Source organism: Polypterus senegalus, chromosome 10, assembly GCF_016835505.1.
Source record: "Polypterus senegalus isolate Bchr_013 chromosome 10, ASM1683550v1, whole genome shotgun sequence".
NCBI classification, from domain to species: domain Eukaryota; kingdom Metazoa; phylum Chordata; class Cladistia; order Polypteriformes; family Polypteridae; genus Polypterus; species Polypterus senegalus.
Window position 1 is genome coordinate 35,413,064 of NC_053163.1, and position 27,040 is coordinate 35,440,103.

Here is a 27,040-nt window from a genome sequence, read left to right on the forward strand (position 1 = left end):
CGTTAAGCATAGTATAATTAAAACTCATGAATATGTGAATTATCATGAGACAGTTAAAGAGAAGAAATCAAATTTAAGCTTATATGCAGGGTCCTTAATAGAAATAATGTACATTTACACTGATTAACCTTAAACACTACAGTTTAATAAAATGAATTCAATACATGTAACACATGTGAACGTAACATTGAATTAATTTCATCAGCAGAAAGACATTGTTTATTTAGGTAAATGTGGAGAGGTTCAAGTTCAATGGAAAATAAAGTTAAGAATAACTCTTGCCTGCTTCTCCTCCTATTGCACTACACCCTATTCCCCACCTTTCCACCATCATGCCTCCCCTAACAAGACATTGGCTCAGCACAAAAGTTTCTCTGTTTTTTAACACACCCCATTATGAAATTCCAGAAGAAGCATAATCTCAAAGCATATTCACGTGTGTCTTTTATTGTCCCCTCTTATCTGTGCCTCTGGGGCTAAGCAATTGGTAGGTTGCTGGTTCGAATCCCATAAATGCTGAAAGTGATTCCACTCTGTTGAGCCCTTGAGCAAGGCCCTTACCCAGCATTTGCTCGGTTCTGGGTATGACGTTAACCTGTTTCCAGTCCTGAAAGCAGGTCCTCCAACTTGGAGTGAAAACTCAGGGGTTGCTGGCAGGATTGGCACTCCAGCCAATGTAAAAACAAAAAACTCACACTGTTCCATTCCATTCAAACTAGTGAGGTGCTGAGGTGTCACTCACCTGTTGCCCTGGCTGTTCTGGGGTCCTAATTTGGGCTCCTGATGTGGTTTGTCATGTGGTGGGTGCAGCAACACCCTGTAGCAGTGCCTGCTCCTAACCTCTCTCATCTAATGAGTCAAATCAGACTCTGTCACAGCTTGGCAGTCCTTATCTCTGCTGTATGTGAAGCAGTTGAAAACTAATTTATTTGTATTATAGCAGTGTGCACTTTAGTTCCAGTGTTTGTATGGCTATCTTAATTATTTATGTTATGCTGATTTAGCTTAATGCCCAATCTTTAAAGTAAGTAGATATTTTATTGCCATATCTATGTTAGTTACATGGAATTTACTAGCAAATAAAACCTCAATTCTAACATGCAACATAAGGATAATAGTAACGGCCATGTGTATTTAGTTACTAAATGGGCATTGTTTTCTTTTTATAGTGAAAGGAGTACACACTGACTTCATTCCCAGATCATTTTATGTGGATGAAAGCTAATTAGCGATTTGTTTCAGTTACAAATGGAAAGAAACTTCCTTGGAATTGACAACACTTTTAATTTAGCTGATGCCTGTTTTCATTCAAATATTGTTTTTTCCTCCCATCCTCTAGATTACTATTGAAGGTAACCACTGAACCCTTCTGTTTTTATGAGCAGGTTGGAAAATGGGAAAACCGCACCCTTTCCATGAAATACCATGTTTGGCCACGGTTTGACCTGTTTTCTGATGCAGAAGAGAGGGAAGATGACCACCTGAGCATCGCCACCTTGGAAGAAGCTCCCTTTGTTATTGTTGAAAACGTGGATCCCCTCAGTGGGACATGTATGCGCAATACTGTGCCCTGCAGAAAACAGAGGAAATCGTGAGTCTGGCTGTTTGAAAGTGTGTGTTGTTTGAATTCTTTGTGCCTTAAAACAAGAGATAATACAGGAGTTAGGGAGAAATAACCTGTAGACAAAACCTTATGGGTCAGAGCTTAGGTAAAACGTACATTTATATATTATTATACATTTATATTATATTTGTTATCAGCATTCTCTCACTAAATGTGTATTTCTACATTCAATCTTACACTTAAGTAAGTCTCAATATAGCCATGTATTAAAACCTTTGAGTGATATCTTCCTCCACTCAAAGTATGACAGAGTTGAGGCAATTTGCTACTAAAACGTTTTTTTCAGGGAATATATGAAGGTAAGTCAATAATTATCTGCACTTTTGTGATAACTTTGTTGTAGTTGGTTGTGCATGAACATGAAGAACATGGTGGGTCTGTGCTCACAGTGGTGAAATTTCTCTTGTTGTTTTCTAGGAGTAAACATTGCAGTTCTGTTCTCTATTTTCACAAAACAAGAGAAGCAAGCAGTAATCCACATTTTATGAACTGAAGGTGCACCAGGGGCCAAAATCCATAGAAAGCTTTCTACACAATATGAAGGCAGAGTTTTACCACTCTGGAGTGTTTACAGATGAGCTGAAAAGTTCAAAAACGGTCAGACAAGTGTTAAGCATGAAGAAGGAGCGGGACATCCCGAAGGCAACATTGAGCAAGTCTGTAACATAATTCTGATAAACCAACAAGGATTTCAGCTCCTGGTATACCTTCGTCCCATAAAAAGCCAATCGCTGCTTGCTGCTCTTGTTTGGTGTAAATGCAGAGCAGAAACGCCATATTTACTTCTAGAAAACAACAAGAGGAAATGAATGATCAAGGTTGAAACTTTATCACTGTGACCAGAAACACTGCCTGCCAACCCAAGTACTGGTAATTATTGACTTCTGCTGCATATTTTTATTTGCATGTGATTTGCCTTTATTTGTACGCAACTTTTCCTGTCAAAAGATTAAAAGACGACAACACAACTTGCCTTCTTTGCTTCCTGCTCAGTGGATTGACGGCCATTCAGAGAAGAGGGTGCTATTTCACTTCAGTCTAGCAACACTATTTGTTGAGCTAGAATAATTTCCCATATCAAAACTTTATAAGGTATTACGTGAAATTTTGAAGTTTAATTTAAATAAGTATAAGATTAAATTTTGAGTTTTATTTCCCTATTATGTTAAAATTAAGCTTTATACAACAGAGGTAAGAAAGGCGATAGTTGTTCATCATTCAAATGATCCAAAGAATATCTACAAGAGGACACTGTGGCCTGGTGATCATGGCATGTCCTCGATACTAGAAGTGATTTCAGTGCCACTTTACTGCAGAAATGGCTAATCTTGGCTATAGATCCTTCACCTCAATTTTGGAAGGTGGGCAAAGCTAAAACAAATGATCATTTAGTGCACTATTTAATTTAGAGAATAAGTAGAGGAGCTAAAGTTGTTTCTCACGCTTTTGGGACAGATAACGGACAAACAACCTTAGCTGCAGACATGTAAAAAATGGTCAGACAGTTGAACCAAATGAAGCAGAAGGGATTTTTTTTTGTGTACTTTGTTTATTCTGTACTTTCTGTTTAGTCCTTGTCATTGTCCTACCTTTCTGTTCTTTTCCAAAGAGAGCTGTTTATTTATTATTTATTTCAGATTAATTCAGATCCTTTCTTCTAGCTTAGTGTACAAATATGCAGACAGATAAATTCCTGTCATATTATGTTTCAGAGTTTGATTTTTGGCCATTTAAATTATAAACACCTTATATGCTGCCCACTGAATTACACATTTTGCCTTCAGACTTTACTTTTTGTTCATCTCTCAAAGTGTGCCTTAATTCCGATACTCTCTGCTTTGTCTACACTTTCATTTTTTTCTACAGAAATGGAACAGATGAGACACCTGTTTACACCAAACTGTGCTGCAAAGGTTTCTGCATTGACATCCTCAAAAAGATCGCCAAGCAAGTCAAGTTCACGTATGACCTCTATTTGGTGACTAATGGCAAGCATGGCAAAAAAATCAATGGCACATGGAATGGAATGGTTGGAGAGGTACACCTTTTCTTTTGTTGTTTTTCTTAGTATTTTGGTTGTTTTTTAATGTGCCTTAAGACACTGAAGTACATATGTAATTGTGGTATATGCATTGTTGTCTGACTTAATAATTACTAAACTTCTCAGATTTTTCAGACATTGCATTATGTAGTAAATGTACAGTAAATATAAAATGGTAAGGGCTGCGTTTCATTCTGTCATATGATTTCAGTGGACCACTGAGGTTACAACTTTGATCTTCATCTTTACGGAAAGCTTATAACATGCTACATGTTGGTGAAGCAAAACAAAATGTGGATAACAGAAACCTCTGTTGAGTTATTGAGGTGGAAAATTTTATTGCGAAACTGAAAGAGAAGGTGATACGGCAGAAAGAAAAAGAAGAGCAGTAACATCTTCTCAGTGTGAGGCAGATTGCAGAAGCCAGTTACGTGGCAGAAAGAAAAAGAATGGCATCTCCGATATCTACTAAGTGTCAAGAACATGCAGCATGCCAACCTCGCTGATATTCAGAATAGGAACTACTGGGGTTGATCTTAGGAGAACCAAAATCTTTGTGCTTGTAGTATTAAAATTTTTTTTTTTTGAAAGTTGAATTACAACATTTACTTTATATATATATATATATATATTTATATATATATATATATATATATATATAGTGACAGATACGGGGCACTGTCATCCCCTTGAACCCTCAGACCAGATGCCAGACACCAGATAAAAGTCCAAAAGTTGACTTTATTATAATTAATAAGTGCACAAAGCACCCTGTACTCCACAATACTTATACAATAATCAGTACAATAAATCAATAACTAATCCTCCTCTCCCAGACGCGTTGTCCCTCTGCCACCCAACTCAGCTCAACCATGGGATCTCCCACAGTCGTTTTTAAAGTCTTTGACCCGGAAGTGTTTCTCTCTCTGTCCATGTGACTGGTAACACTTCCGGGTCAGATACAAAACTCCTTTTCTTCAACCTGGAACCCGTTGTAGGGAAAACAATCGTTGTTCCTCCCTGCAACACCTTCTAGCGGCCCCCTTGATATCCAGCAGGGCTGTGGATAAAAACTCCATTGTCCATGATTCCCTGCTGGCATTCGGGGCACCTCCATGCTGCAGGGAGGGCTCCATCTGGTGGCCTGGAGGTATTGGCCGGGATGACTGGCCGGCCATATATCACTATATATACACACAATGTGTTATTTTACATTTTACAATTTTAAACATTTTCAGTTTCAAAGTTATATTTCCTGTTGTGCTTCAATATTTATAAGCATTCCATAATACCATTTATTCCTTCTACAAGGAGTTCTCCATATGTTTTATATATTTTATTTGAAATAAGAGTTATCTGGACCGACTGCACAGAGCAGCCGTCATTTTGAATGGGGATGGAATCAGAAGATGGATTGTAAAAAGTAACTAGCCAAGGACAAATCTGTAAGACAAGATTTAGTAAACACAGTCTAATAAATTAAACAAAAAGCATAAGTACTGAATTGTAGCAAGAAAGTTAGAAACCAAAAATAGTGACTAGAGCTAAAACCAAAACAGTAGATGTCAATCTTTGTTGAGGAGCAGGAGCAGACTGGGTCTCAAAACCAGCCCAGCATCCTTCAACGGGTGAGGTGACAAGGTCGACCCACTCTGCCCATTGTTCATTGTAATTTTCTTAAAATTTGTGATGAGTATGCGGCTCGCTACTTGCTATGAGCCTATGATATGAACTCTATCTAAACTGTTGCCAAACGTAATCTGTACACTGTTGTTTAGACACAACCTAAAATTTGAGGACATGCTTAAAAATAAAATTTAATGAAAAATAAAAATTTAGTAACACGGCTTACACGTTATTAGAGTTCACGTCAAATGTCAATGTCATGTGACTTCATCCCCTTGTTCGCTGACTTCATCAGGCCTGTCTGGCCAGGTGCCGGTACTAGTACCTTTGAACAGATCCACAAGTGTTTCAGCACTTTGAAGCACTTTCTGGCAGTTTCATTTTCTTTCGATCACGTTCTTTCTGAGCCCCACCTTTTCTCCTTGTCTTTTTTGCTTCATTCATATTTGACAATAGATGCTGAATGGCTGAAATGAACGACAATGATACGAGGTCAAACAAGGACGAGGTCATGAGTGGGTGTTAATTGAACTTTACTTAATTCAATGTCAAATAATTACCCATATAGGTGGTTAGGTGGCCTAAAGCAAAGTAAGTGATTACAGGTATGAAACAATTATTTTCAACTCGATAATCAAACTGCTCATTTACAATGGAATAAATTATAGTCAAGGTTATAATGAAAACCTCAAATGTTTGAAATGTTCCATTAACTTAACGATAAACTATAAATGTTCCGTCCTAATATGAAAAATTCCTATCCTGTGCTTTATAACTTTATTTCATCATACTAATAATCACAGCTGAAAACCACTAATTATCACTCATGCCAACGACCAGAGAACAATAAAATGCATAATATATAATCTAAACTAATTATTAGTACTGAAGAATTTAAATATTAGACATAAGATAAAATAAATTGCAATAAAGTATATGCTAACTGAGACGTATTAAAACAGAAATCGGCAAAAGGCAGTTTTGACCAAATTTTTCGCTGCAACGTTGTGTACTGACAGCTAAAACAACTTGATGACATTTAATGTTTAGTAGTTTAGAAAATAAATTTTAATGTCAAACAGTAACCAGTACATAAAATTTATTTCATGAAACGGCCGGCTCATGACCAGACCAGAGTCCACGGCCCACCGGGCATTGCCCAAGTGCTCTAATGGCCAGTGAGCCTCTGTTGAGGAGCAAAAAAGAGTTCAAAACCAAGAGATTATTTTAAATGCTTAAACAGAATTGCTAAGCATTAGGTTTTAGCCACAAACTTGGATGAAATCTTCATGCTGTTGGTTTATAAGGAGAAATCACCTGGCATCCAATGTACGTGCATCTAACAGAAATCTATCAGTCTGGTAAAGGTTATAAAACCATTTCTAAAGCTTTGGGACTCCAGCGAACCACAGTGAGAGCCATTATCCACAAATGGCAAAAACATGGAACAGTGGTGAACTTTCCCAGGAGTGGCCGGCCGACCAAAATTACCCCAAGAGCACAGAGACGACTCATCCGAGAGGTCACAAAAGACCCCAGGACAACGTCTAAAGAACTGCAGGCCTCACTTGCCTCAATTAAGGTCAGTGTTCACGACTCCACCATAAGAAAGAGACTGGGCAAAAACGGCCTACATGGCAGATTTCCAAGACGCAAACCACTGTTAAGCAAAAAGAACATTAGGGCTTGTCTCAATTTTGCTAAGAAACATCTCAATGATTGCCAAGACTTTTGGGAAAATACCTTGTGGACTGATGAGACAAAAGTGGAGCTTTTTGGAAGGCAAATGTCCCGTTCCATCTGGAGTAAAAGGAACACAGCATTTCAGAAAAAGAACATCATACCAACAGTAAAATATGGTGGTGGTAGTGTGATGGTCTGGGGTTGTTTTGCTGCTTCAGGACCTGGAAGGCTTGCTGTGATAGATGGAACCATGAATTCTACTGTCTACCAAAAAATCCAGAAGGAGAATATCCAGCCATCTGTCCGTCAACTCAAGCTGAAGCGATCTTGGGTGCTGCAACAGGACAATGACCCAAAACACACCAGCAAATCCACCTCTGAATGGCTGAAGAAAAACAAAATGAAGACTTTGGAGTGGCCTAGTCAAAGTCCTGACCTGAATCCAATTGAGATGCTATGGCATGACCTTAAAAAGGCGGTTCATGCTAGAAAACCCTCAAATAAAGCTGAAGTACAACAATTCTGCAAAGCTGAGTGGGCCAAAATTCCTCCAGAGCGCTGTAAAAGACTCATTGCAAGTTATCGCAAATGCTTGATTGCAGTTATTGCTGCTAAGGGTGGACCAACCAGTTATTAGGTTCAGGGGGCAATTACTTACAGGGCCATGTAGGTTTGGATTTTTTTTCTCCCTAAATAATAAAAACCATCATTTAAAAACTGTATTTTGTGTTTACTTGTGTTAAACAACCATTTGACTAATGGTTAAATGTGTTTGATGATCAGAAACATTTTGTGTGACAAACATGCAAAAGAATAAGAAATCAGGAAGGGGGCAAATAGTTTTTCACACCACTGTATATTAAAATGTTACACCAGACCAAGACTGAATTGAGGGGTCAAGCTGAGCAGGATTCTAGCTTGGTTACTTACAGCATATAAATAGCCAATTCACTTTTGTGCCCTTCATCTTAAATTGAAGCTTTTCTTTTAAGGTATCTCATAAGAAAAAACAACTTATAGCCCTTCCTCACAGTAGGGGTTAATTTAAGTATTTAGATGATTCTGTAAACTCCTACAAAATTAATTTGGAATTAATACTTCTGTGAGATTGTAGAAATTTCTTTTTTGTACACAGGTGGTATTTAAGCGAGCACAGATGGCAGTAGGCTCTTTGACAATCAATGAGGAAAGATCGGAGGTCATCGATTTTTCTGTTCCCTTCATTGAGACCGGGATCAGTGTGATGGTGTCACGGAGCAACGGAACAGTTTCTCCGTCTGCTTTTTTGGGTAACATTGTTTTCTATAAAATGATTTGCAGATCTGTAAATGTTCAAGACTGAAATGATTGGGTTCTGTGTATCCTATTAATAATGAGTCAGACCAAATGTCATGATGATAAACTATTTTAGAGCTACTATATATATTAATGTAGAAGGTGTGAATTAAATTTTATTTTTATGTCAGTGAAAGGTCACATTAATTTAAATAAACAAAGAATAGCTGCACTGTCACATTTATACTGCTTAAACAGAGACTCAGGTTCCATTGTGTAAAGCCTAAACGCATACTCATAACTTTAAAAGCATCACCAATGACTTTTGTCCTGTTATACTCTTCTTTAACTCAATGATGCACTTAGTATTACATTTTAACATTAATAACTGAAAGCCCTTTGTCATATGCATATGCATAAGTCTTCTCAATATACCACTTTCTTATTGCTTTTAAAAATTGTAAAAATGCCAGGATAATCATGATTTACTGATGTCTGAATAACTACTCCTTTGAGTGTTACTGCTGAAAAAAGGAGCAGAGTGTAATATTTAGAGAACAAGAAGGACCACTTACAGATTGTCCCATTTTCATTATATACAAATAAGTGTGCTAGCAGTACTTCATATGTTCTGTGAAATTATTAGACAACACACTCAAAAAGATTTGGGGCAGCCACCTGTACAATTTCCCTGGCTACAAAAAGGGTTTGAAAATAGCACTGATGTGCATGGATTGGAATCCGTAGCTATGGTTGGAGAAGATGGCGGTTTTAATTGTCAAGACAGGAAGTGGCATAGTAAACCCGGAAGAGACATGCTTCTGGGGTCGGAACTGAAAGTGACATGTTTCTAAGTGCCGGGACTAGAAGTGACATCTTCAGAATTGGATCAGACAGATTTTCCCGTTTTTTGTCTGCAGAGACAACAGAAGAAAGTTTTGCGCACCCCACCACCATCTGGCCTAGCATGGAATTACCCTCACTTGGTCCATACACCATCCTCCTATTCACATGTGTGTGACAGTTCACACGGAGAACATTCCTTGTTCTTAAAAATGTATTATCTTAGGGAAGGTTGATGTTTAATAAACATTCTGCCATGGCTTTACAATATCAGTCAGTCAGACAGTCAGTCATTGTCCATCCCGAATGTTCTTCATAATAATACACACTTACAGCTTTACTCTCAGGTCTTTAAATTTTACTAATTGCCTCTATGATGACTGGTTAAAAATGACCCTTTTGAGTGAACAAAGATATTATACATATTTATACATACAGACTTTTTTTCAACACAAAGTGCAGATACATTTTAACTAAAGAAAGAGTTTATAGTAAAAATGACACATGAATTACCTATATTGTGTTGGGAGTTTATAAACTCTCAAAGAGCACTAGTTAAATAGAATCAAATGCAATTACAGTAGCAAATGGCTGACGTCAGATGCAAAACAGCCCAACATTTTATCCTGCAGGGAACTTGATATGAGCAACACTGACCTCCTTCTTGACAACTAATTGAAATAACTGATTTTGAATCTTTTATTAAGAGTCCATTATGTGTTTTTCTCTGTTTGAATCCAGAACCTTTCAGCGCAGATGTATGGGTCATGATGTTTGTGATGTTACTCATCGTCTCAGCAGTGGCCGTCTTCGTTTTTGAGTATTTCAGCCCTGTGGGCTACAACCGATGCCTTGCTGATGGACGTGGTAAGAGCAACACTCACATTCACTGTGCCTGTTAAACTTTCAAATTAAATACCTGTAGAAGATAATGATGTAGTCATGCAGAAATTCTCTTTTTCATATGTAATGTGGTGCAGGGTTTAAGGTGTTTAACTTTAAACTGTTATGTTGCTGGTGCAGTCACTGCCTTCAGCTTACTTCACTCTATGTCAGCCATTTAATCTGCCCTGCTCCAGAAGGAAACTGTTTGCAATTAATCCTGAACTTGTGAATTTCTATAAATACATATAGAGTAAAAAGAAGTTGTTTTATTTTACCTCATCCATTGTTATTTGAATTAAAAGAAACAAGGCCTGCAAACCGATCACATGTGTAATTTAGAAAAACTGACATTAAACATTTGTGATTTTATTATTGTATACACAAAATATAATGCAATACATTATGTTTTAATATCCTGCTCAAAATATTAAAGGAACCCTTTTTAATCAGAGTATAGCATGAAGTCAATGAAACTTCTGGGCTATTGATCTGGTCAGTTAAGTAGCAGAGAGGTTTGTTAATCAGTTTCAGCTGCTTTGGTGCACTAGAGGGGCAACAATGAGATGACCCCAAAACAGGAATGGTTTAACAGGTGGAGGCCACTAGCATTTTTCCCTCCTCATCTGTTTTTTCACTAGTTTTTCATTTGGCTACAGTCAGGGTCACTACTGGTAGCATGAGGCCACCTGGACCTTACAGAGGTTGCACAGGTAGTCCAACTTCTCCAGGATGGCTCATCAATACATGCCATTGCCAGAAGGTGTGCTGTATCTCCTAGCACAGTCTCAAGGGCATGGAGGAGATTCCAGGAGAGAGGCAGTTACTCTAGGAGAGCTGGACAGGGCCATAGAAGGTCCTTAACCCATCAGCAGGACTGACTGTTATCTGCTCCTTTGGGCAAGGAGGAACATGATGAGCAATGCCAAAGCCTACAAATGACCTCCAGCAGGCCACTGGTGTGAATGTCTCTGACCAAACAATCTGAAACAGACTTCATGAGGGTGGCCTAAGGGCTTGACATCCTCTAGTGGGCCTTATGCTCACTGCCTGGCACAGTGGTGCTCGATTGGCATTTGCCATGATACCAGAATTGGCAGGTCCACCACTGGCGCCCTGTGCTTTTCATAGATGAGAGCAGGCTCACACTGAGCACATCTGACAGAAGTGAAAGGGTCTGGAGAAGCCGTGGAGAATGTTATGCTACCTGTACTATCACTCAGCATGACCGGTTTGGTGGTGGGTCAGTGATGGTCTGGAGAGGCATATCCATGGAGGGACACACAGACCTCTACAGGTTAGACAATGGCACCTTGACTGCCATTAGGTATCAGGATGAAATCCTTGGAACCATTGTCAGACCCTAAGCTGGTGCAGAGGGTCCTGGGTTCTTCCTGGTGCATGACAATGCCCGGCCTCATGTAGCGAGAGTATGCAGGCAGTTCCTGGAGGATGAAGGAATTGATACCATCAACTGCCTCCCACGCTAACCTGACCTAAATCCGATAGAACACCTCTGCAACATTATGTTTCGGTCCATCCGACGCCGACAGGTTGCTCCTCAGACTGTTCAGGAGCTCATTGATGCTCTGGTCCAGATCTGGGAAGAGATCCCCCAGGACACCATCTGTCGTCTTATTAGGAGCGTGCCCCGATGTTGTCAGGCATGCATAGAAGCACGTGTTGGGGCATACAAACTACTGAGTACGATTTGGAGTTGCTGCTTGGCAAAATGGACTAGCCTGCCTGCCACATCATTTTTTCACTTTGATTTTCAGGGTGTCTGAATTCACACCTCTGTGGATTGATAATTTTCATTTCCATCAAACGATGTGGCATCCTTTCATTCCTAACACTTTACTCATTCCATATCAGTAGAAATATCCAGCAGGATTTTTTTTTCCCTTTGAGATCTGATGTGTTTTCAAAATGTTCCGCTGATTTTTTGAGCAGTTTATATGTTTAAACATTTACTATGTTAAATGTATATGCCTACTGTATTAAATGTATATATTTACTACATTGAATGTCTAGAGTATATTCCTTCTGTTAGTTTGTGTATATATGATTTTAGAATTAGAAATTAAAACTTTGAGATACTGTATATAAAAGATCAATTCATTCCCTTTTAAGTTAAATTAAGCAATGTTTTAATTAAACAAAAATAATAATTTTTCCTGTTGTAAAAATCAATATTTTTTCTCATTTTCATGGTTCTATTTATTGTTATATTGTTTAGTAATGGATAATAGTAAGAGATTTTACAAGGCCAACCACAACAATATCTTCATGCTGAGACAAATAGCTTTGGTAGTCGTCCCGAGAGCTTGCAAATCCACATAAGCAAGGGAGGACATGCAAAATCCAAATAAAATGCACTCCACCCCAGTTTCCTTAATGAGTCCCAAATGAAATGTGCTAGGGACATTATTTGTTGAATCAGTTTGCTCCCCACATCCTTAAATGTGCACTATAAAAGTAGTTTTTACCAAAATGTAGGATCAAATATTTCTGGGTTACGTTCTATGTCATTTTGATTTTGTAATAAAATAAGCAGGTTCACAAAATATGTGAATACATAATCATCTTAAATGAAAATTATTAAGCTATATATATAATAAATAAACCAAAAGCACTGTATAAAAATTCAGTCTACGTGCAAAAATCGTCATGGATGCAGTAGTGTTTCTGCATAAGAAAACCTGGATATCTCTTATATGCATATCCATATGCTGTGTGTGTTCACAAAAGACAAATAAACTGCTAAATGAGGCCTTTTTGAGGTTAAGTCATATCATATTGTAACAGTATCTACTTATAGCTAATTATTTCTTTCATTCAAAGCACTGCATTTTTTTTTTTTTTTGGTCAGCAAATTGCTTAGTAGCTCTAAAAAATGTCTAGACCTGTGTAGTGCCATGCCTGCCGAATATCACATTTTCAAACCTAATCCAGTTCAGCGTTATGTGGGCCAAAGGCTATCCTGCCAACATAGGGCAGTGGGCAGAAAACAACACTGCACAGAGTGCCAGTCCATTGCAGTACCCACTCAAGCACAGACCCACAGTCATGCATACTGAGGCCGATTTACAGTAGCCAGTTAAGTTGCCCTACTTGCCCTTGGACAAAAGAAACAGAATAACACAAGGAAACACGTGCAGTGACTGAATAAACATTGCTTTGCATAGATAATGGGTATATTATTACCTCAAGTAAATTTTAAATTTGAACCCAGGATGCTGACAACTGGATCACCTTCACATTAACATGAAAATTTCAAAATTAACTTTTATTTTTTTTCATTCCCATAACCTAACTGCAGCTTAGAAGACTTTTATAAAATCTGTGTTTGATATTTATGCAAAAAATAACAAATCAAAAACCACTGATGCAAAAATTCAATTTATTTTGCTATACTGATAAGCTGATATTGCTCATGCATATTGTTAACAGTTTTGAATGCCTCATTAATATTTTCCTTTAGTAGTTAGACACCTCAAAGTGGATGTCTTTCAGCCAGATAGCCGTCATTAGTTAATTGCATCACTGGAATGGTTGTAGCATTACATGTGGCCTTGTTTGATGGAGTTTACTTTTCCTCTTTTGCAGAGCCTGGCGGCCCCTCATTCACCATCGGCAAAGCAATTTGGCTCTTGTGGGGCCTGGTGTTCAATAACTCTGTGCCTGTGCAGAATCCCAAAGGCACCACCAGCAAGATCATGGTCTCAGTGTGGGCCTTCTTCGCTGTCATCTTCTTGGCCAGCTACACTGCCAATCTGGCTGCCTTCATGATCCAGGAGGAATATGTAGATCAGGTTTCAGGTCTCAGTGACAAAAAGGTAGTTCAACCTTTGTTATTACTCTTCAAAATGATCCATTCCAGGATTTCACCCTGTAAATTCTATGAAAAACTTCAAGTTGTTAAAAAGATCTACAAGTCCTTTGCATCTTACAACATAAAAAAATAAAACTTTTGAACATTATTATATTTTATAAGATAAAATAATATTGACACCATACCTCACATTACACTTTTATATCATCCACTGTTGGACATTTACATTTTTAGCACAACCTTAACAAAAGCCCCCATTTTAGTCCCTCTCTTCCTTGTGGCAGGGATTTTCCGAGTTTTCTTCTTTTTATGATATCATCACTAACGATAATTATAAGACAGATACAAAAAAAAGAAAGAAAAAAAAAAACAAATTGGTTTAACAAATAAAAAAAAAAAAAGAAACCAAAGAAAGCTGGAAGTCAAAACTAGAAGATCTACAAATCAAGATTGAAAACAGATTGCAAGGGATAAGAACAACTTCAATGCAGAAGTAGCCGTATTAAAATGCTGCTTCTCCATAAATACTGCTGGGGTGGTTCTCCAGCTGCATTATTTGATGGCCCTGACCCCTATGGTACCAGAACAAAGAGACAGTGCTTGAAAAAGAAAACTAACAATGACATTTACATAATAAAAAATTAATAAACAACAAGGTTTTAAATAAATAAAACACAAAAATAACAAAACCATAAATATAATTACCGGTAAAAACATAATATGCTGTATAAAATAATATATAGGAATTAAACCATATCTGAGCTATAACATTTTGGAAGTGGTTTCTTGGTTGAATTTTGTTAGTTAGTTGCCTAACTTGTTTGACTACTTTTTTGAATATCCTGTTAAAAACCTCTTACTTTTAAATAATTATCTGCTACAAGCTTTTACATAACTATGACATATAATAATTTTCTCAAAGTCAAACACTTTGTTACCATGACACTGAGATTTTTATGAATTGTTTTTCTTTTATTTGTATGGTGTTTTTGAAGACCATATTTAGGATTTTATATGTACAATTGTACGATTTTTCGGTTGCTGAATCCATTCCTGACATTTACTCTCTTAGTTTTGAACTCATTTTATGAGAGTTGAAAATATTGTGTTTTCCAGGGGAGCCACATTTTGCATGTTCTTTGAATAGAGTTGCTAGGATGGTTACGCCAAAAGAAAGACCCAAGGTTGTGTCCTATTATGTCACTGGTATAAAGGTCAGGACCACTCACTTCCTGGTTATATGAGATTGTGGATTAAAACCTGACTTGTTTGTGCATGGTTGGCTTCTTTCATGACCTTAAATAACAGACTGTGCAGCTTTGTTTTTCTTGGTTTTGGTAAAAGTTAGTACTGATATTGAATTTGGACTTTAGATTCGTGTAATGAATCCATCTTATTTACTAATCCTTTCATAAAAATTCCCTTACATTTACCATTAGGCATAAAGTAGTGAAGGGAACAACATCAATTATGTCCTCCATTTTTAAGCATCAATAAAGAAAAACTTTCATGCCAATTTGTTTAGACCCATGGGTGTTAAACCTTGTTTAGATTCCATACTAAACTTTTGCTTATGCAAGGAAGGTAAAAGCAGCATACACATGAAAAAATATTGTATTTTTAAAACCATACACAAATCAGGTCTTACACCAAGTTCCTTTGTAAATCTCAGATGAACTTAAAACTTTGCATTTGTGCACACACTTTTAGCCAGTCCTCGTCACATCTTACCAGTGCCCTTTTTGAATATTCATGACCTGATCATATAAATCTGACAATGTTCCAGAGTTATCTCTTTACCCATGGTAGAACAGTAGACACAAAAGTTTACTGAAAGTGAACTTGAAGTATTACTGAGTTTAAGGAATGGCTGTGGGGCTTGCTTCCTCCACTCAGATGCAGCATGCTACTAAAATATGTCTCAAAAAAGGGTCTCTCTCCTCAACGTTTAAGGCCATGTTTAATGAATATATGCTAATCAACAGTAGCACTGCTGTCTCGTAATGAAGAGTCTGGGGGTTGCATCAAAGGTGGTCCCTGTGTGAAGTTTGCACGTGGGTCTGGGTGGGTTTGCTCCACATTCTTCTCACAGTCCAAACGCAGGTTAGGTGTGATGGTAAATCGTTTCCTCATGTATGTGTGTAAGTGTACGTGTTTACCCTGTGATGGGCTGGCACCCAGTCCAGAAATTGTTCCTGCCTGCACCCCTAACTTTCACTTCTATGTTGCCAATCCATACAGAAATACGCTTCAAGTGCATGTTAGTTCACTTCTTCAGAACTAGCTCCAGAGAGGTTACTTCTACTTGAATATGTTGTATACAGCGCTTTCCTCTTTTACACAGCAAAAGGTGCAGTTGGAAAAACATATCGGCAGTATCAAGGAGCGACTGAATTGGCTGCGGCTTATGCTTGCGATTTCAAAGAGCCGCTTGAGCAGATCTGCATCACACATCAAACATAGCCCTTTTGTTAAATATTTAAACAACAAAAATATGATATCTTTCTCTTTAACAAAGCAAATAAATAATAAAAAACACTTCAACTTTCATCACGGTTAACTAAGTCGCACCTGAATGTTCCATAATGGATACATTTTCTAATTTCTTAAAATAAAAAGGTGCTTATTTTGCCACAATTAAAATGCACAAACAGATTTAAAACATATTTTCTGTCATTTAAATATTACTAATGGTATTTGTGTCCTTTCCTGTGAAAGCCGGTAATATTAGCTGATTTAGACATCCTAGAGCTGTTCTTTTGGAACTGTGTGCTGAATTTGAGTCTACATCATTCAGAAATCACGCAATCCCTGCCAATTGATACAGAAATACCCTTTAATTGCCATTTAGTTCACTTCTTCAGATTTACGTTCAGAGAGGTTACTTCTACTTCTACACATTTAGAACAATCAGATGTAGAAAATGGATGGCTGGATGATCAGATATCAGAATGTGACTGACACGCCATTGAAATATGTAATATATAAATTCCAATGTCTCTATATCTGTCTGTCTGCTTTTCACGAGACACCTACAGTTCTGTCCATAAATATTTGGACAGAGACAACTTTTTTCTAATTTTGGTTCTGTACATGACCATAATGAATTTTAAATGAAACAACTCAGATGCAGTTGAAGTGCAGACTTTCAGCTTTAATTCAGTAAGTTGAACAAAAAGATTGCATAAAAATGTGAGGGAGCTAAAGTATTTTTTTAACACAATCCCTTTATTTCAGGGGCTCAAAATTAATTGAACAAATTAAATAAATAAAATGTTTATTTCTAATACTTGGTTGAAAACCCTTTGCTGGCAATGACAGCCTGAAGTCTTGAACTCATGGACATCACCAGATGCTGGGTTTCCACATTTTTAATGCTCTGCCAGGCCTTTACTGCAGCGGCTTTCAGTTGCTGTTTGTTTGTGGGCCTTTCTGTCAGAAGTTTAGTCTTCAACAAGTGAAATGCCTGCTCAATTGGGTTAAGATCAGGTGACCGACTTGGCCATTCAAGAATTTTCCACTTCTTTGCTTTAATAAACTCCTGGGTTGCTTGGCGCTGTATATTCTGAGTCATTGTTCATCTGTATCATGAAACGCCGCCCAATCAATTTGACTGCATTTAGCTGGATTTGAGCAGACAGTATGTCTCTGAACACCTCAGAATTCATTCGGCTGCTTCTGTCCTGTGTCACATCATCAATAAACACTAGTGTCCCAGTGCCACTGGCAGCCATGCACGCCCAAGCCATCACACTGCCTCCACCATGTTTTACAAATGATGTGGTATGCTTTGGATAATGAGCTGTTCCACGCCTTCTCCATACTTTTTTCTTGCCATCATTCTGGTAGAGTTTGATCTTGGTTTCATCTGTTCAAAGAATGTTTTTCCAGAACTGTGCTGGATTTTTTAGATGTTCTTTAGCAAATTCAAATCTAGTCTTTCTATTATTGAGGCTTATGAGTGGCTTGCACCTTGCAGTGCACCCTCTGTATTTACTTTCATGCAGTCTTCTCTTTATAGTAGACTTGGATATCGATATGCCGACCCCTTGGAGAGTGTTGTTCACTTGACTGGCTGTTGTGAAGGGGTTTCTCTTTACCATTGAAATGATTCTGCGATCATCCACCACTGTTGTCTTCTGTTGACATCCAGGTCTTTTTGCGTTGCTGAGTTCACCAGTGCTTGCTTTCTTTCTCAGGATGTACCAAACTGCAGATTTTGCCACTCGTAATATTGTAGCAATTTCTCAGGTCGTTTTTTTCTGTTTTCACAACTTAAGGACGGCTTCTTTCACCTGCATGGAGAGCTCATTTGACCGCATGTTGTCTGTTCACAGCAAAATCTTCCACATGCAAGGACCACACCTCAAATCAACTCCAGGCCTTTTATTTGCTTAATTCACAATGACATAACAATGGACTTGCCCACACCTGCCCATGAAATAGCCTTTGAGTCAATTGTCCAATTACTTTTGAGCCCCTGAAATGAAGGGATTGTGTTAATGCAATCATTTTGTTCACCTCACTGAATTAAACCTGCACTTCAACTGCATCTGAATTGTTTCATTTAAAATTCATTGTGGTAATGTACAGAACCAAAAATTAGAAAAATTTTGTCTCTGTCCAAATATTTATGGACCTAACTGTACTTAACAGATTTAGATTGGGTTTTTTTCTGGTTGATTTTGCGACTTCTCTCATTGCGCTATGTATCACAGTTCGCTTATGGTACTGATTTATTTGAGCGACTCTGAGAGACACACAGCAGGTCGAGGGGAAGGGGACGGGGCCCTCCTTACTCACGCACCAGCCTCAAGGTGTATCTTATATCCGCTTAAATAGCAAACGAGAAAACTCCTTAACAGATTTAGATCTTTTTTTTTTCTAGAATTTGCTTGAAAATTCTGGTTGATTTTGCAATTTCTCTCATCGCTCTAAGACTCATAGTTCGCTTGCAAGAGCAATATATTCACGCTAATCCGAGACAGAGGTTGCAGACCAAGGGGAGAAGGAAGCATGACATCAGGAGTGGGGAGCCGGGCAGGGCCCTCCTCACTGTCCTTTTTCATTAATACTTGGGTCGAGCCACAGGGGATGGCTAGTATGGAATAAAAAATGTTTTCTGTTCACTTCACGGTCTTGTTGCTTGGAGTCACTAAAATGCCAACACTAAAACAGTTTGTGTATTACTTAAAGAAGCTTGAATCTTTCCATAACGTTAAGTCAGTTTTTTACACCAAGTTCTTGTTTAGTAAATCCTGACTTTTGTGTAAGAAATGGCTTTCACACTTTTCTCAGCCTAAGCAAGTCTTATACGTAAGGGCCCTGGACTTTCAAGCTGAGCTGTATTGCATTCCTCAGCTTATCCCACCTTTATCCTCTGATATTTTTCTATGAGCAGAAAATTAGTGGAATTTTTAATTTTTCAGTTGTCTGACGTCCTTTATATGGTATGTTTCAGATACATGTATGTTATATATCGTATTTTTCAGACTGAAAATTAATAAAATGAATAATTTTTAGCAAACATTTTGCAAAATGGACTGTCATGGTTGCCCAAACTGAATTCCATCTCTTAAGAAACATAAAGGCAAAAAAAAGCAACTGAAATGTAGTTTCACTGTCTACTAAAGGACTGCTTACAGTATGTCTGTCTCTTTAATAGTGACAAATTCCTTCCTTAAGTGCAAGTATAATGACAAACTCTGCAACCACATGGCTTATTTATTTAAGATAAGTGATTTTATTTTCTACTGAAAATGTAACAGAAATCTGTGCCATGTAATTTGGATACTATTTAGTACATGATGTTCAGTTTTAAAATGCTATGTTCACTGATAATGGATCCCATTATTATTTATGAAGGCTGTACAGTGTGAATGCTACTTAGCATATGATTATCAATCCCAACAGGGTTTATTGAAGCAATCTCAGTTGTAATGATGAATAGCCATTGATTATCAATTTCCATGGATCTATAGCCCATGATCTTTAGTCCCATTCCTGACTGACCTTTGATGTCCTTTCATGTTTGGCCTATAATGTTTGTTTCTTATGATGAATGACTCTTCCACATCCAGTACAGTCTAGCCTAAGCTGGGCTGATTTGCTCCTGTCAATTGAGTGCAAAATAGTTACACGTCACCTTATTGGTTCAATTGTTTTCTTTATTTAAACATGGAGTTAAACTTCTGTGTTTTATTGTTTTGACATTTTTGTCTTTCTTTTTCCATATCTTTCTGTCCTTTGCATCTTGCTCTGTGACACCCATCACCATCATGTTCTTTCTCGCCACATCCATAAACCTTCTCTTAGGCCTTCCTCTTTTCCTCTTGCCTGGCAGCTCTATTATTAGCAGTCTTTTCCCAATATACCCAGCATCTCTCCTCTGCACATGTCCAAACCAACGCAATCTCGCCTCTCTTTGTTTGTCTACAAACCGTCCAACCTGAGCCGACCCTCTAATGTCCTCATTTCTAATCCTGTCCATCCTCGTCACAACCAATGCAAATCTTAGCATCTTTAACTCTGCCACCTCCAGCTCTGTCTCCTGCTTTCTGGTCAGTGCCACTGTTTCCAACCCAAATAAAAAAGCTGGCCTGACTACCGTCCTGTAGACCTTCCCTTTCACTCTTGCCGATACCCGTCTCTCACAAATCACTCCTGACACTCTTCTCTACCCACTCCACCCTGCCTGCACTCTCTTTTTCACCTCTCTTCCACAATCCCCATTACTCTGTACTGTTGATCCCAAGTATTTACACTCATTAACCTTCACCAGCTCTACTCCCTGCACCCTCACAATTCCACTAACCTCTCTCTCATTCACACACATGTATTATGTCTTGTTCCTACTGACCTTCATTCCTCTCCTCTCTAGTTCATATCTCCACCTTTCCAAGGTCACCTCGACCTGCTCCCTCCTCTCACTACAGATCATATTGTCATCAGCAAAACATCATAGTCCATAGGAAAGGGGGCATAGTCCATAGACTGTCCAATCTCCTCTGTCAACCTGTCCATCACCATTGCAAATAAGAAAGGGCTCAGATTTTGACAAAGTATTAAAATCAGACATGTTTGTTTTATTTCTACAGTATATACTGTATATACTGTATATAGTTAAGGTTAAGTTAAGGAGTATGCACTGATACAGTGCATTGCTGCAACCATGATAAGATGAACCACCTTAGAATCCCAAATTAGAATCCGAGCCGTGGTATACACAATATGTTATATAGATATTAGATTAGCTTTGGGACTGTACCAAATGGGAGCACGTAGAGAAACATCTGGAATAACTACAATGAAATGCACTCATATATGGTCAAGTTCAAACAAAGAAACGTGAATGATGCATTGCACAGCCTCAAAACCGGGTAGGAAATCCAACTCAACATTTCTTTCAGCTCCGTGTTAAATTCAAATCATTTACCGCTGTTTTATTGATACAACAACAACATTTATTTATATATTACATTTTCATACAAAAAGTAGCTCAAAGTGCTTTACATAATGAAGAATAGAAAAATAAAAGACACAGTAAGAAAATAAAATAAGTCAACATTAATTAACATAGAATAAGAGTAAGGTCCAATGGCCAGGGTGGACAGAAAAACAAAAAAAAAAAACTCCAGACGGCTGGAGAAAAAAATAAAATCTGTAGGGATTCCAGACCATTAGACTGCCCAGTCCCCTCTGGGATACACACAGCTTGCTATACACATCTGATTTTCAAAGTCATGAGAATGAAGGGCACTTATGGAATATATAAATATTTTTTGTATTATCTTTTATTGAATTTATTAAAGGCATGTAACATTCCATACAATCAAGTCAAACTTAACAAAACTAATTCAACTCCCACCCATGAGAAAGAGAGGAAGGCCAACAGCCAGAGTAAAACTGTTGAGAGTAGCAAATAGAGAAAGCAGTCTTTCTCCCCAATGTGAATGCTTATTCTAAAATGTTATTGATTCGATCCTACCAGGTTTTTTAAAAAGTTCTGAACAGATCCTCCAAATGAGAAGTTGACTTTTTCCATTTTCAAATAATATATAAAACCAGTTACCCACTGACTTAAATGAGGTTGAAGCTCTAGGATTCTTCCAGTTATGGAAAATAAAGATGGGCCAGGGACTTGTGGGCTCAAGTGCTATTTACAATTTTATTTGTAGCAACAGTAAATTATTTACTGTTTGTCTGCTTTATTGTTTACAAAATTTTAAATTTAAAATATACATTGTTTGACATGATGTTGTTTTGTGATATTAGGTTTTAGATTCTGGTAGGTAATGCATTATAGCATAATGCAGGTATCTGATGCCTGAAACGGGTTTTAAAATTCCTAAGATGAAGCTCACTTGTAGCTTGTATCTGTGCAGGAAATGAAAGAACAGATCATCAATTTTATGAGATAAGATTTTTTTTTCAAAATGTTGGAAAAGTAAGCAAATAGTAATTAAAATGAGTTTACATTTACAGGCAAGCAGTGTAAGCAGTTGTCACATCAGATACATGCAAAAACTAACTAGCTAATTATATTTCCCTTATGTAAGCAGTGTAAGGAAAATGACTGAATGAAGTGTGCCTAATGTGTCTGTTAAAAAAGAAAGAAAGCTCAGATTGCATGAAGCAAAAGAAAGAAAGAAAGATAGCCATTGACATACATAATAATAATTAATTTATTATTAATCAAGAAATGGGGACCTGCCAGGAACTGATCCCTGATGAAATTCCTGTCCAAAGCATTAAGACAATATATTTAAAATCCAAGCTAAGTTAAAACAAACTATTTATTATATTAGGAAATATTTGAAAAAAAGGGATACTCCCACTATTATGAATTCCACCATTACCCATTTTCATTAGTTGAGATGCTTCAATGTATGTCAGGTTACACTCCATTGAGGGTTATCAAAAATGCAGATGAATTTTATGTGAAAATGGTATAAATCCTATGAAGAGAACTCTTCATTCCAAAAGTTATTAGAAATTTATTTGACCTCATCTAATTTTTAAACCAGATTTATTCACTTCAGAGTCATGGGGGCAACCACCATTCCACAGAAAAAGAGCTTGTTCTACAAAGTTCATAGCAAGGCCAATTTACACACACATACCCACACAAGGACTGTCAGAATTGACAGTTAGCCTACCGTGTGTGTTTGTAGGAGGGAATGTGGGAGGAAAAGTGGAGTACCTGGTGGAAAACCCATGTAGGCATGGGGAGAACATTAGAATATTAGAACAAGTTTGACAAAAATGGACCATTCAGCTCAACAAGCTCGCCAATCCTATTTGCTTAGATTCCCCAAAATAACATGGAGTCAAAAGTTGGAGGTCCTTTAAGTTCCACTCCCTATCACACTGCTAGGTGATTTATTCCATGTGTCTCCACATGATTAACCTGCTGGACATGAGATTTAAACCTAGGACACCAGATCCATAAGGTGAAAGCATTATCCTCCACACCACCATGCTGGCCATTGGAAATTATTATTGTGAGAAAAGTATATTGAACAAGCAGTACAAGAGCAGGAAAGTACAAGTTGCCTTTCCCCTCCTATTTCCTTGTTATTTATTAAGATTTCAGCAGACTTAGTTAAGTCAATGCAGGGGGTCGGTGGGGCCAGCAGTATGTCTAGTGCTGCACAAAGGCAAAACAGGGCTTAGTAATAAATGTTGCAGCACTTCCATGGACTCGAGCACTCAGATCACAGTAGTGTTGCTGTGAGTTTGCCGTGATGCTTCGGTGAGCACACAATGAGTAATGCTGGGGTGAACCGTTATTTTTGTAATCAAAAGCAAAACACTGCATTATGGCCTCATGTTTTCTGTAGCCTGAAACCCTGCTGAGCACACAGAGAAAGCAGAGCTTTAAAAGAGAAATGCTCTATAAAGACGACAGCAACTGAAAGGTGAACTTCAATCTAACACTTGGTATTGACAATTTCACAGAGCTTTATTTTACTAAATAAATGGTATATTATTGACTTGTTTCTTTTGATGTGCCTAGTTCATGTAGTGATGCCTGCTTCATCTGATTTACTTTACAGTTTCAGAGACCTAATGACTTCTCTCCTCCTTTTCGCTTCGGGACTGTACCAAATGGGAGCACAGAGAGAAACATCCGGAATAACTACAATGAGATGCACTCATATATGGTCAAGTTCAACCAAAGAAATGTGAATGATGCATTGCACAGCCTCAAAACCGGGTAGGAAATCCAACTGAACTTTTCTTTCAGTGCAGTGTTAAATTCAAATCATGCATTGCTGTTTTATTGATACACACAGCTTGCTATACACATCTGATCTTCAAAGTCGTGAGAATGAGGGGCACTTATCGAAATCAAATTTGAGCCAGGGACTTGTGGGCTCTCATGTTACTTACTGCTATTTTGTAGCAACAATAAATTATTTTCTGTTTGTCTGCTTTATTGCTTACCAATTTTAAATTTAAAATATGCATTTATTAACATAAAGTTATTTTTTGATATTAATTATTAGATTCTGGGAGGTAGTGCACTATATTATCGTATACATGTAGTCCTTGTGTTCAAGAAATGAAACAAAAGAAAATCAATTTTATGAGATAAGATTTTTTTTTTTTTGTTATTGTGGGAGAAGTTAAAGCAATTGTGCCCCTAAATTTAATGAATGTTACAATACCTCCTTGCTAGAAGGTTGAAAAGAAAGAAAGAAAGAAAGAAAAAAAGATAGCCATTGACATACATAATAATAATTAATTTATTATTATTCAAGAAATGGGGACCTGCCAGGAACTGATCCCTGATGAAATTCCTGTCCAAAGCATTAAGATAATATATTTAAAATCCAAGCTAAGTTAAAACAAACTATTTATTATATTAGGAAATATTTGAAAAAAATGGATACTCCCACTATTATGAATTCCACCATTAACCATTTTCATTGGTAAAATATGCATTTACTAACATAAAGTTATTTTTTGATATTAATTATTAGATTCTGGGAGGTAGTGAGCATTGTGCGAGGTCCATGGTAAGGTTGCTGAAGGGGGGCTACTGGGAGGCCAGAGAAGGTTCACACACAGGTTTACTTGCTCGTGCCATGACGTTGACAATCTGACTCATAGGTGGAGTATTAATACTGTTTGCGTTCTGTCTTTAACGTGTGTCCTACATGAAAACACCTTAGACTTTATTATTTGCAGTTACAAATTTTAATAGACAATATTGAGAATATTGATTGGTGGGCAATTTAAAATTGTTCTGTAACAGTGCTGTTTTATAAATACTATATACTTCATGTAAAATTCAAAGTTAAATTTAATTTAAAAAAAAAAATGTTGAACGCCATGCAATATGTGCAAACTGAGTTGTGGGAAGATGGAGCTATGGGGACAGGACAGGAAACCAACTCTTGGCAGGAGTTAGTCAGTCCACCATTAAATGCACATGTTTACACACTGAGACAACTAAGTTTTGTTGATCGACTTGGCAGCACATCTTTGCATCATGGGAGCAGGAAAGGAATCCTCGTGAAAGACCTATCCATTGGGGAGAATATTTTAGATTTGCAAAGAGAGAAAATGAGAATCAATCCTTTATAAGAAAATCGGGAGAGGTCTCCCTTAGACGTTCTGTATACTCAGATATGGGGATGGATATTTGAAGACAATGATTATATTTTTAGATTATGCACATTAAAGAACCATTAGCAACAAATCAAATCAAATTAATAATATATTGAACACCTATTATAAAAGTAAAGTTGAATAAATAGGATTCTGCAGCTGCATGAATAAAAGGTAAAGTACCACTTCCAGCTAATGGAAATAGCCCAAAAGATGTATGCCAAATTGGTTGACCTACTGTAAGTGAACGTGTACTCAAGTTATCGTTTTTGCATACACACAAACAGACACACAGATATAATTCCAGAAATGGTATTTTCGGATTCATGGAGGTCTATAACATCAAGATTCATCATAATCTCGAAATGAAATTTTTGGAGGATTGCAATACTTTACCTATACTTTGTGTATGAGAAAGTCAGGGAGGTCTGAAATGTTGAGATTCATCAAAATCTCAACATTGAATCTTTGGATGATTACAATACTTTCTCTGTATTTTGTATCCAAGAAAGTAAAAAAGAGGCCCTATGCTATACATGTCTAGTGTTAATTTACAGCAAATTTTAGTAGACTTCAAAAAATCAGAAAAACATCTGAAACCTCTAAACATAAGTCTGTTTCAGTATATCTTGTACATTCTGCCTCAAGCTACCTTCAAATATCTGACTGTATATTTTGAGGTATCAGAAATATGTTACAGTATGTATGTCTTTCTGGCATCATTATGGCGTCCTGTCAGAATGTTTAAAATTATGTATCCAAAAAACAATATGTAGCTTTTAAAAAGCTGGAGGCAGTTCATCCCATCTGGTTTACTTGGACTGCCAATAGCTATCAGAATCAGTCAATTAAGAAATGACAATGTGTTTTTTTTTTAACAATATGACTGGGTTGTTTCTTTGAAACACTGACCACCATCTGTGTGAAGAGGTGCCCTGTTTTACTGTGCCATTTTTCACATGTTTTATTCTGGAGTGATTCAAGAGCACTACCTACAGTATGATGATTTGGAAAAATGAAAAGTAGAGGATCAGCGCAATGTGTTCCTTGCTCTAGGCTAATATGGTGTTTTCTTCAGCCTGTTTGAGCAAAATAGTTCAAGCACCTCTCTTGGCCCATGTTGGTGATAGTAGAAGCTTTATGACACCATTGAATCATTCCATCTGCAAAGTATGGTGAACCCCAACTTCTGGAATGGTGCTGATTTGTGTAGCGATGAAGCTGCTACATCTGTAAAATGATGGATGATTGGAATCAGGCCAACACCTAAGCCCTACAATATTTTCCATCCCAACTCCCAATTATTAACAACAAGCACCAGAAAAATGTCTAAATAAATTAAATATATTAAGCAACAAATGTGCTATTTAAAAATACAGCAAAGAAAGGTAATGACAAAAATATAAAATGAATGTCACAAACAAACCCCCTGATGATATTTACAGTCCTGAAAAATTCTTTACTGTAAGCAATGAGTATAGATCCTGAAATGTATACAACAGTTAACAGAAGGAAAGATGTGGTGGAATAATCCCCCTTTGTAAACTGTGTGCTGGAAAATGGATAATGAACACAGTCCTACCGCCAGAGTCCAGAAGGTGAATGATCTTCT

At 37.4% G+C, this 27,040-nt stretch overlaps 1 protein-coding gene across 1 annotated transcript in view; it reads left to right on the top strand.

Moving 5' to 3' along the window:
• LOC120537070 (glutamate receptor ionotropic, NMDA 2B-like) overlaps window positions 1–27,040 on the top strand; it is a 544,803-nt gene that overhangs the window by 440,074 nt on the left and 77,689 nt on the right. Inside the window, exons 5-10 of the mRNA XM_039765704.1 lie at window positions 1,386–1,591; window positions 3,491–3,662; window positions 8,110–8,263; window positions 9,834–9,959; window positions 13,584–13,813; window positions 23,868–24,028. Of these exons, the coding sequence (XP_039621638.1) occupies window positions 1,386–1,591; window positions 3,491–3,662; window positions 8,110–8,263; window positions 9,834–9,959; window positions 13,584–13,813; window positions 23,868–24,028 (1,049 nt within the window). The remainder of the gene's footprint in view (window positions 1–1,385; window positions 1,592–3,490; window positions 3,663–8,109; window positions 8,264–9,833; window positions 9,960–13,583; window positions 13,814–23,867; window positions 24,029–27,040) is intronic.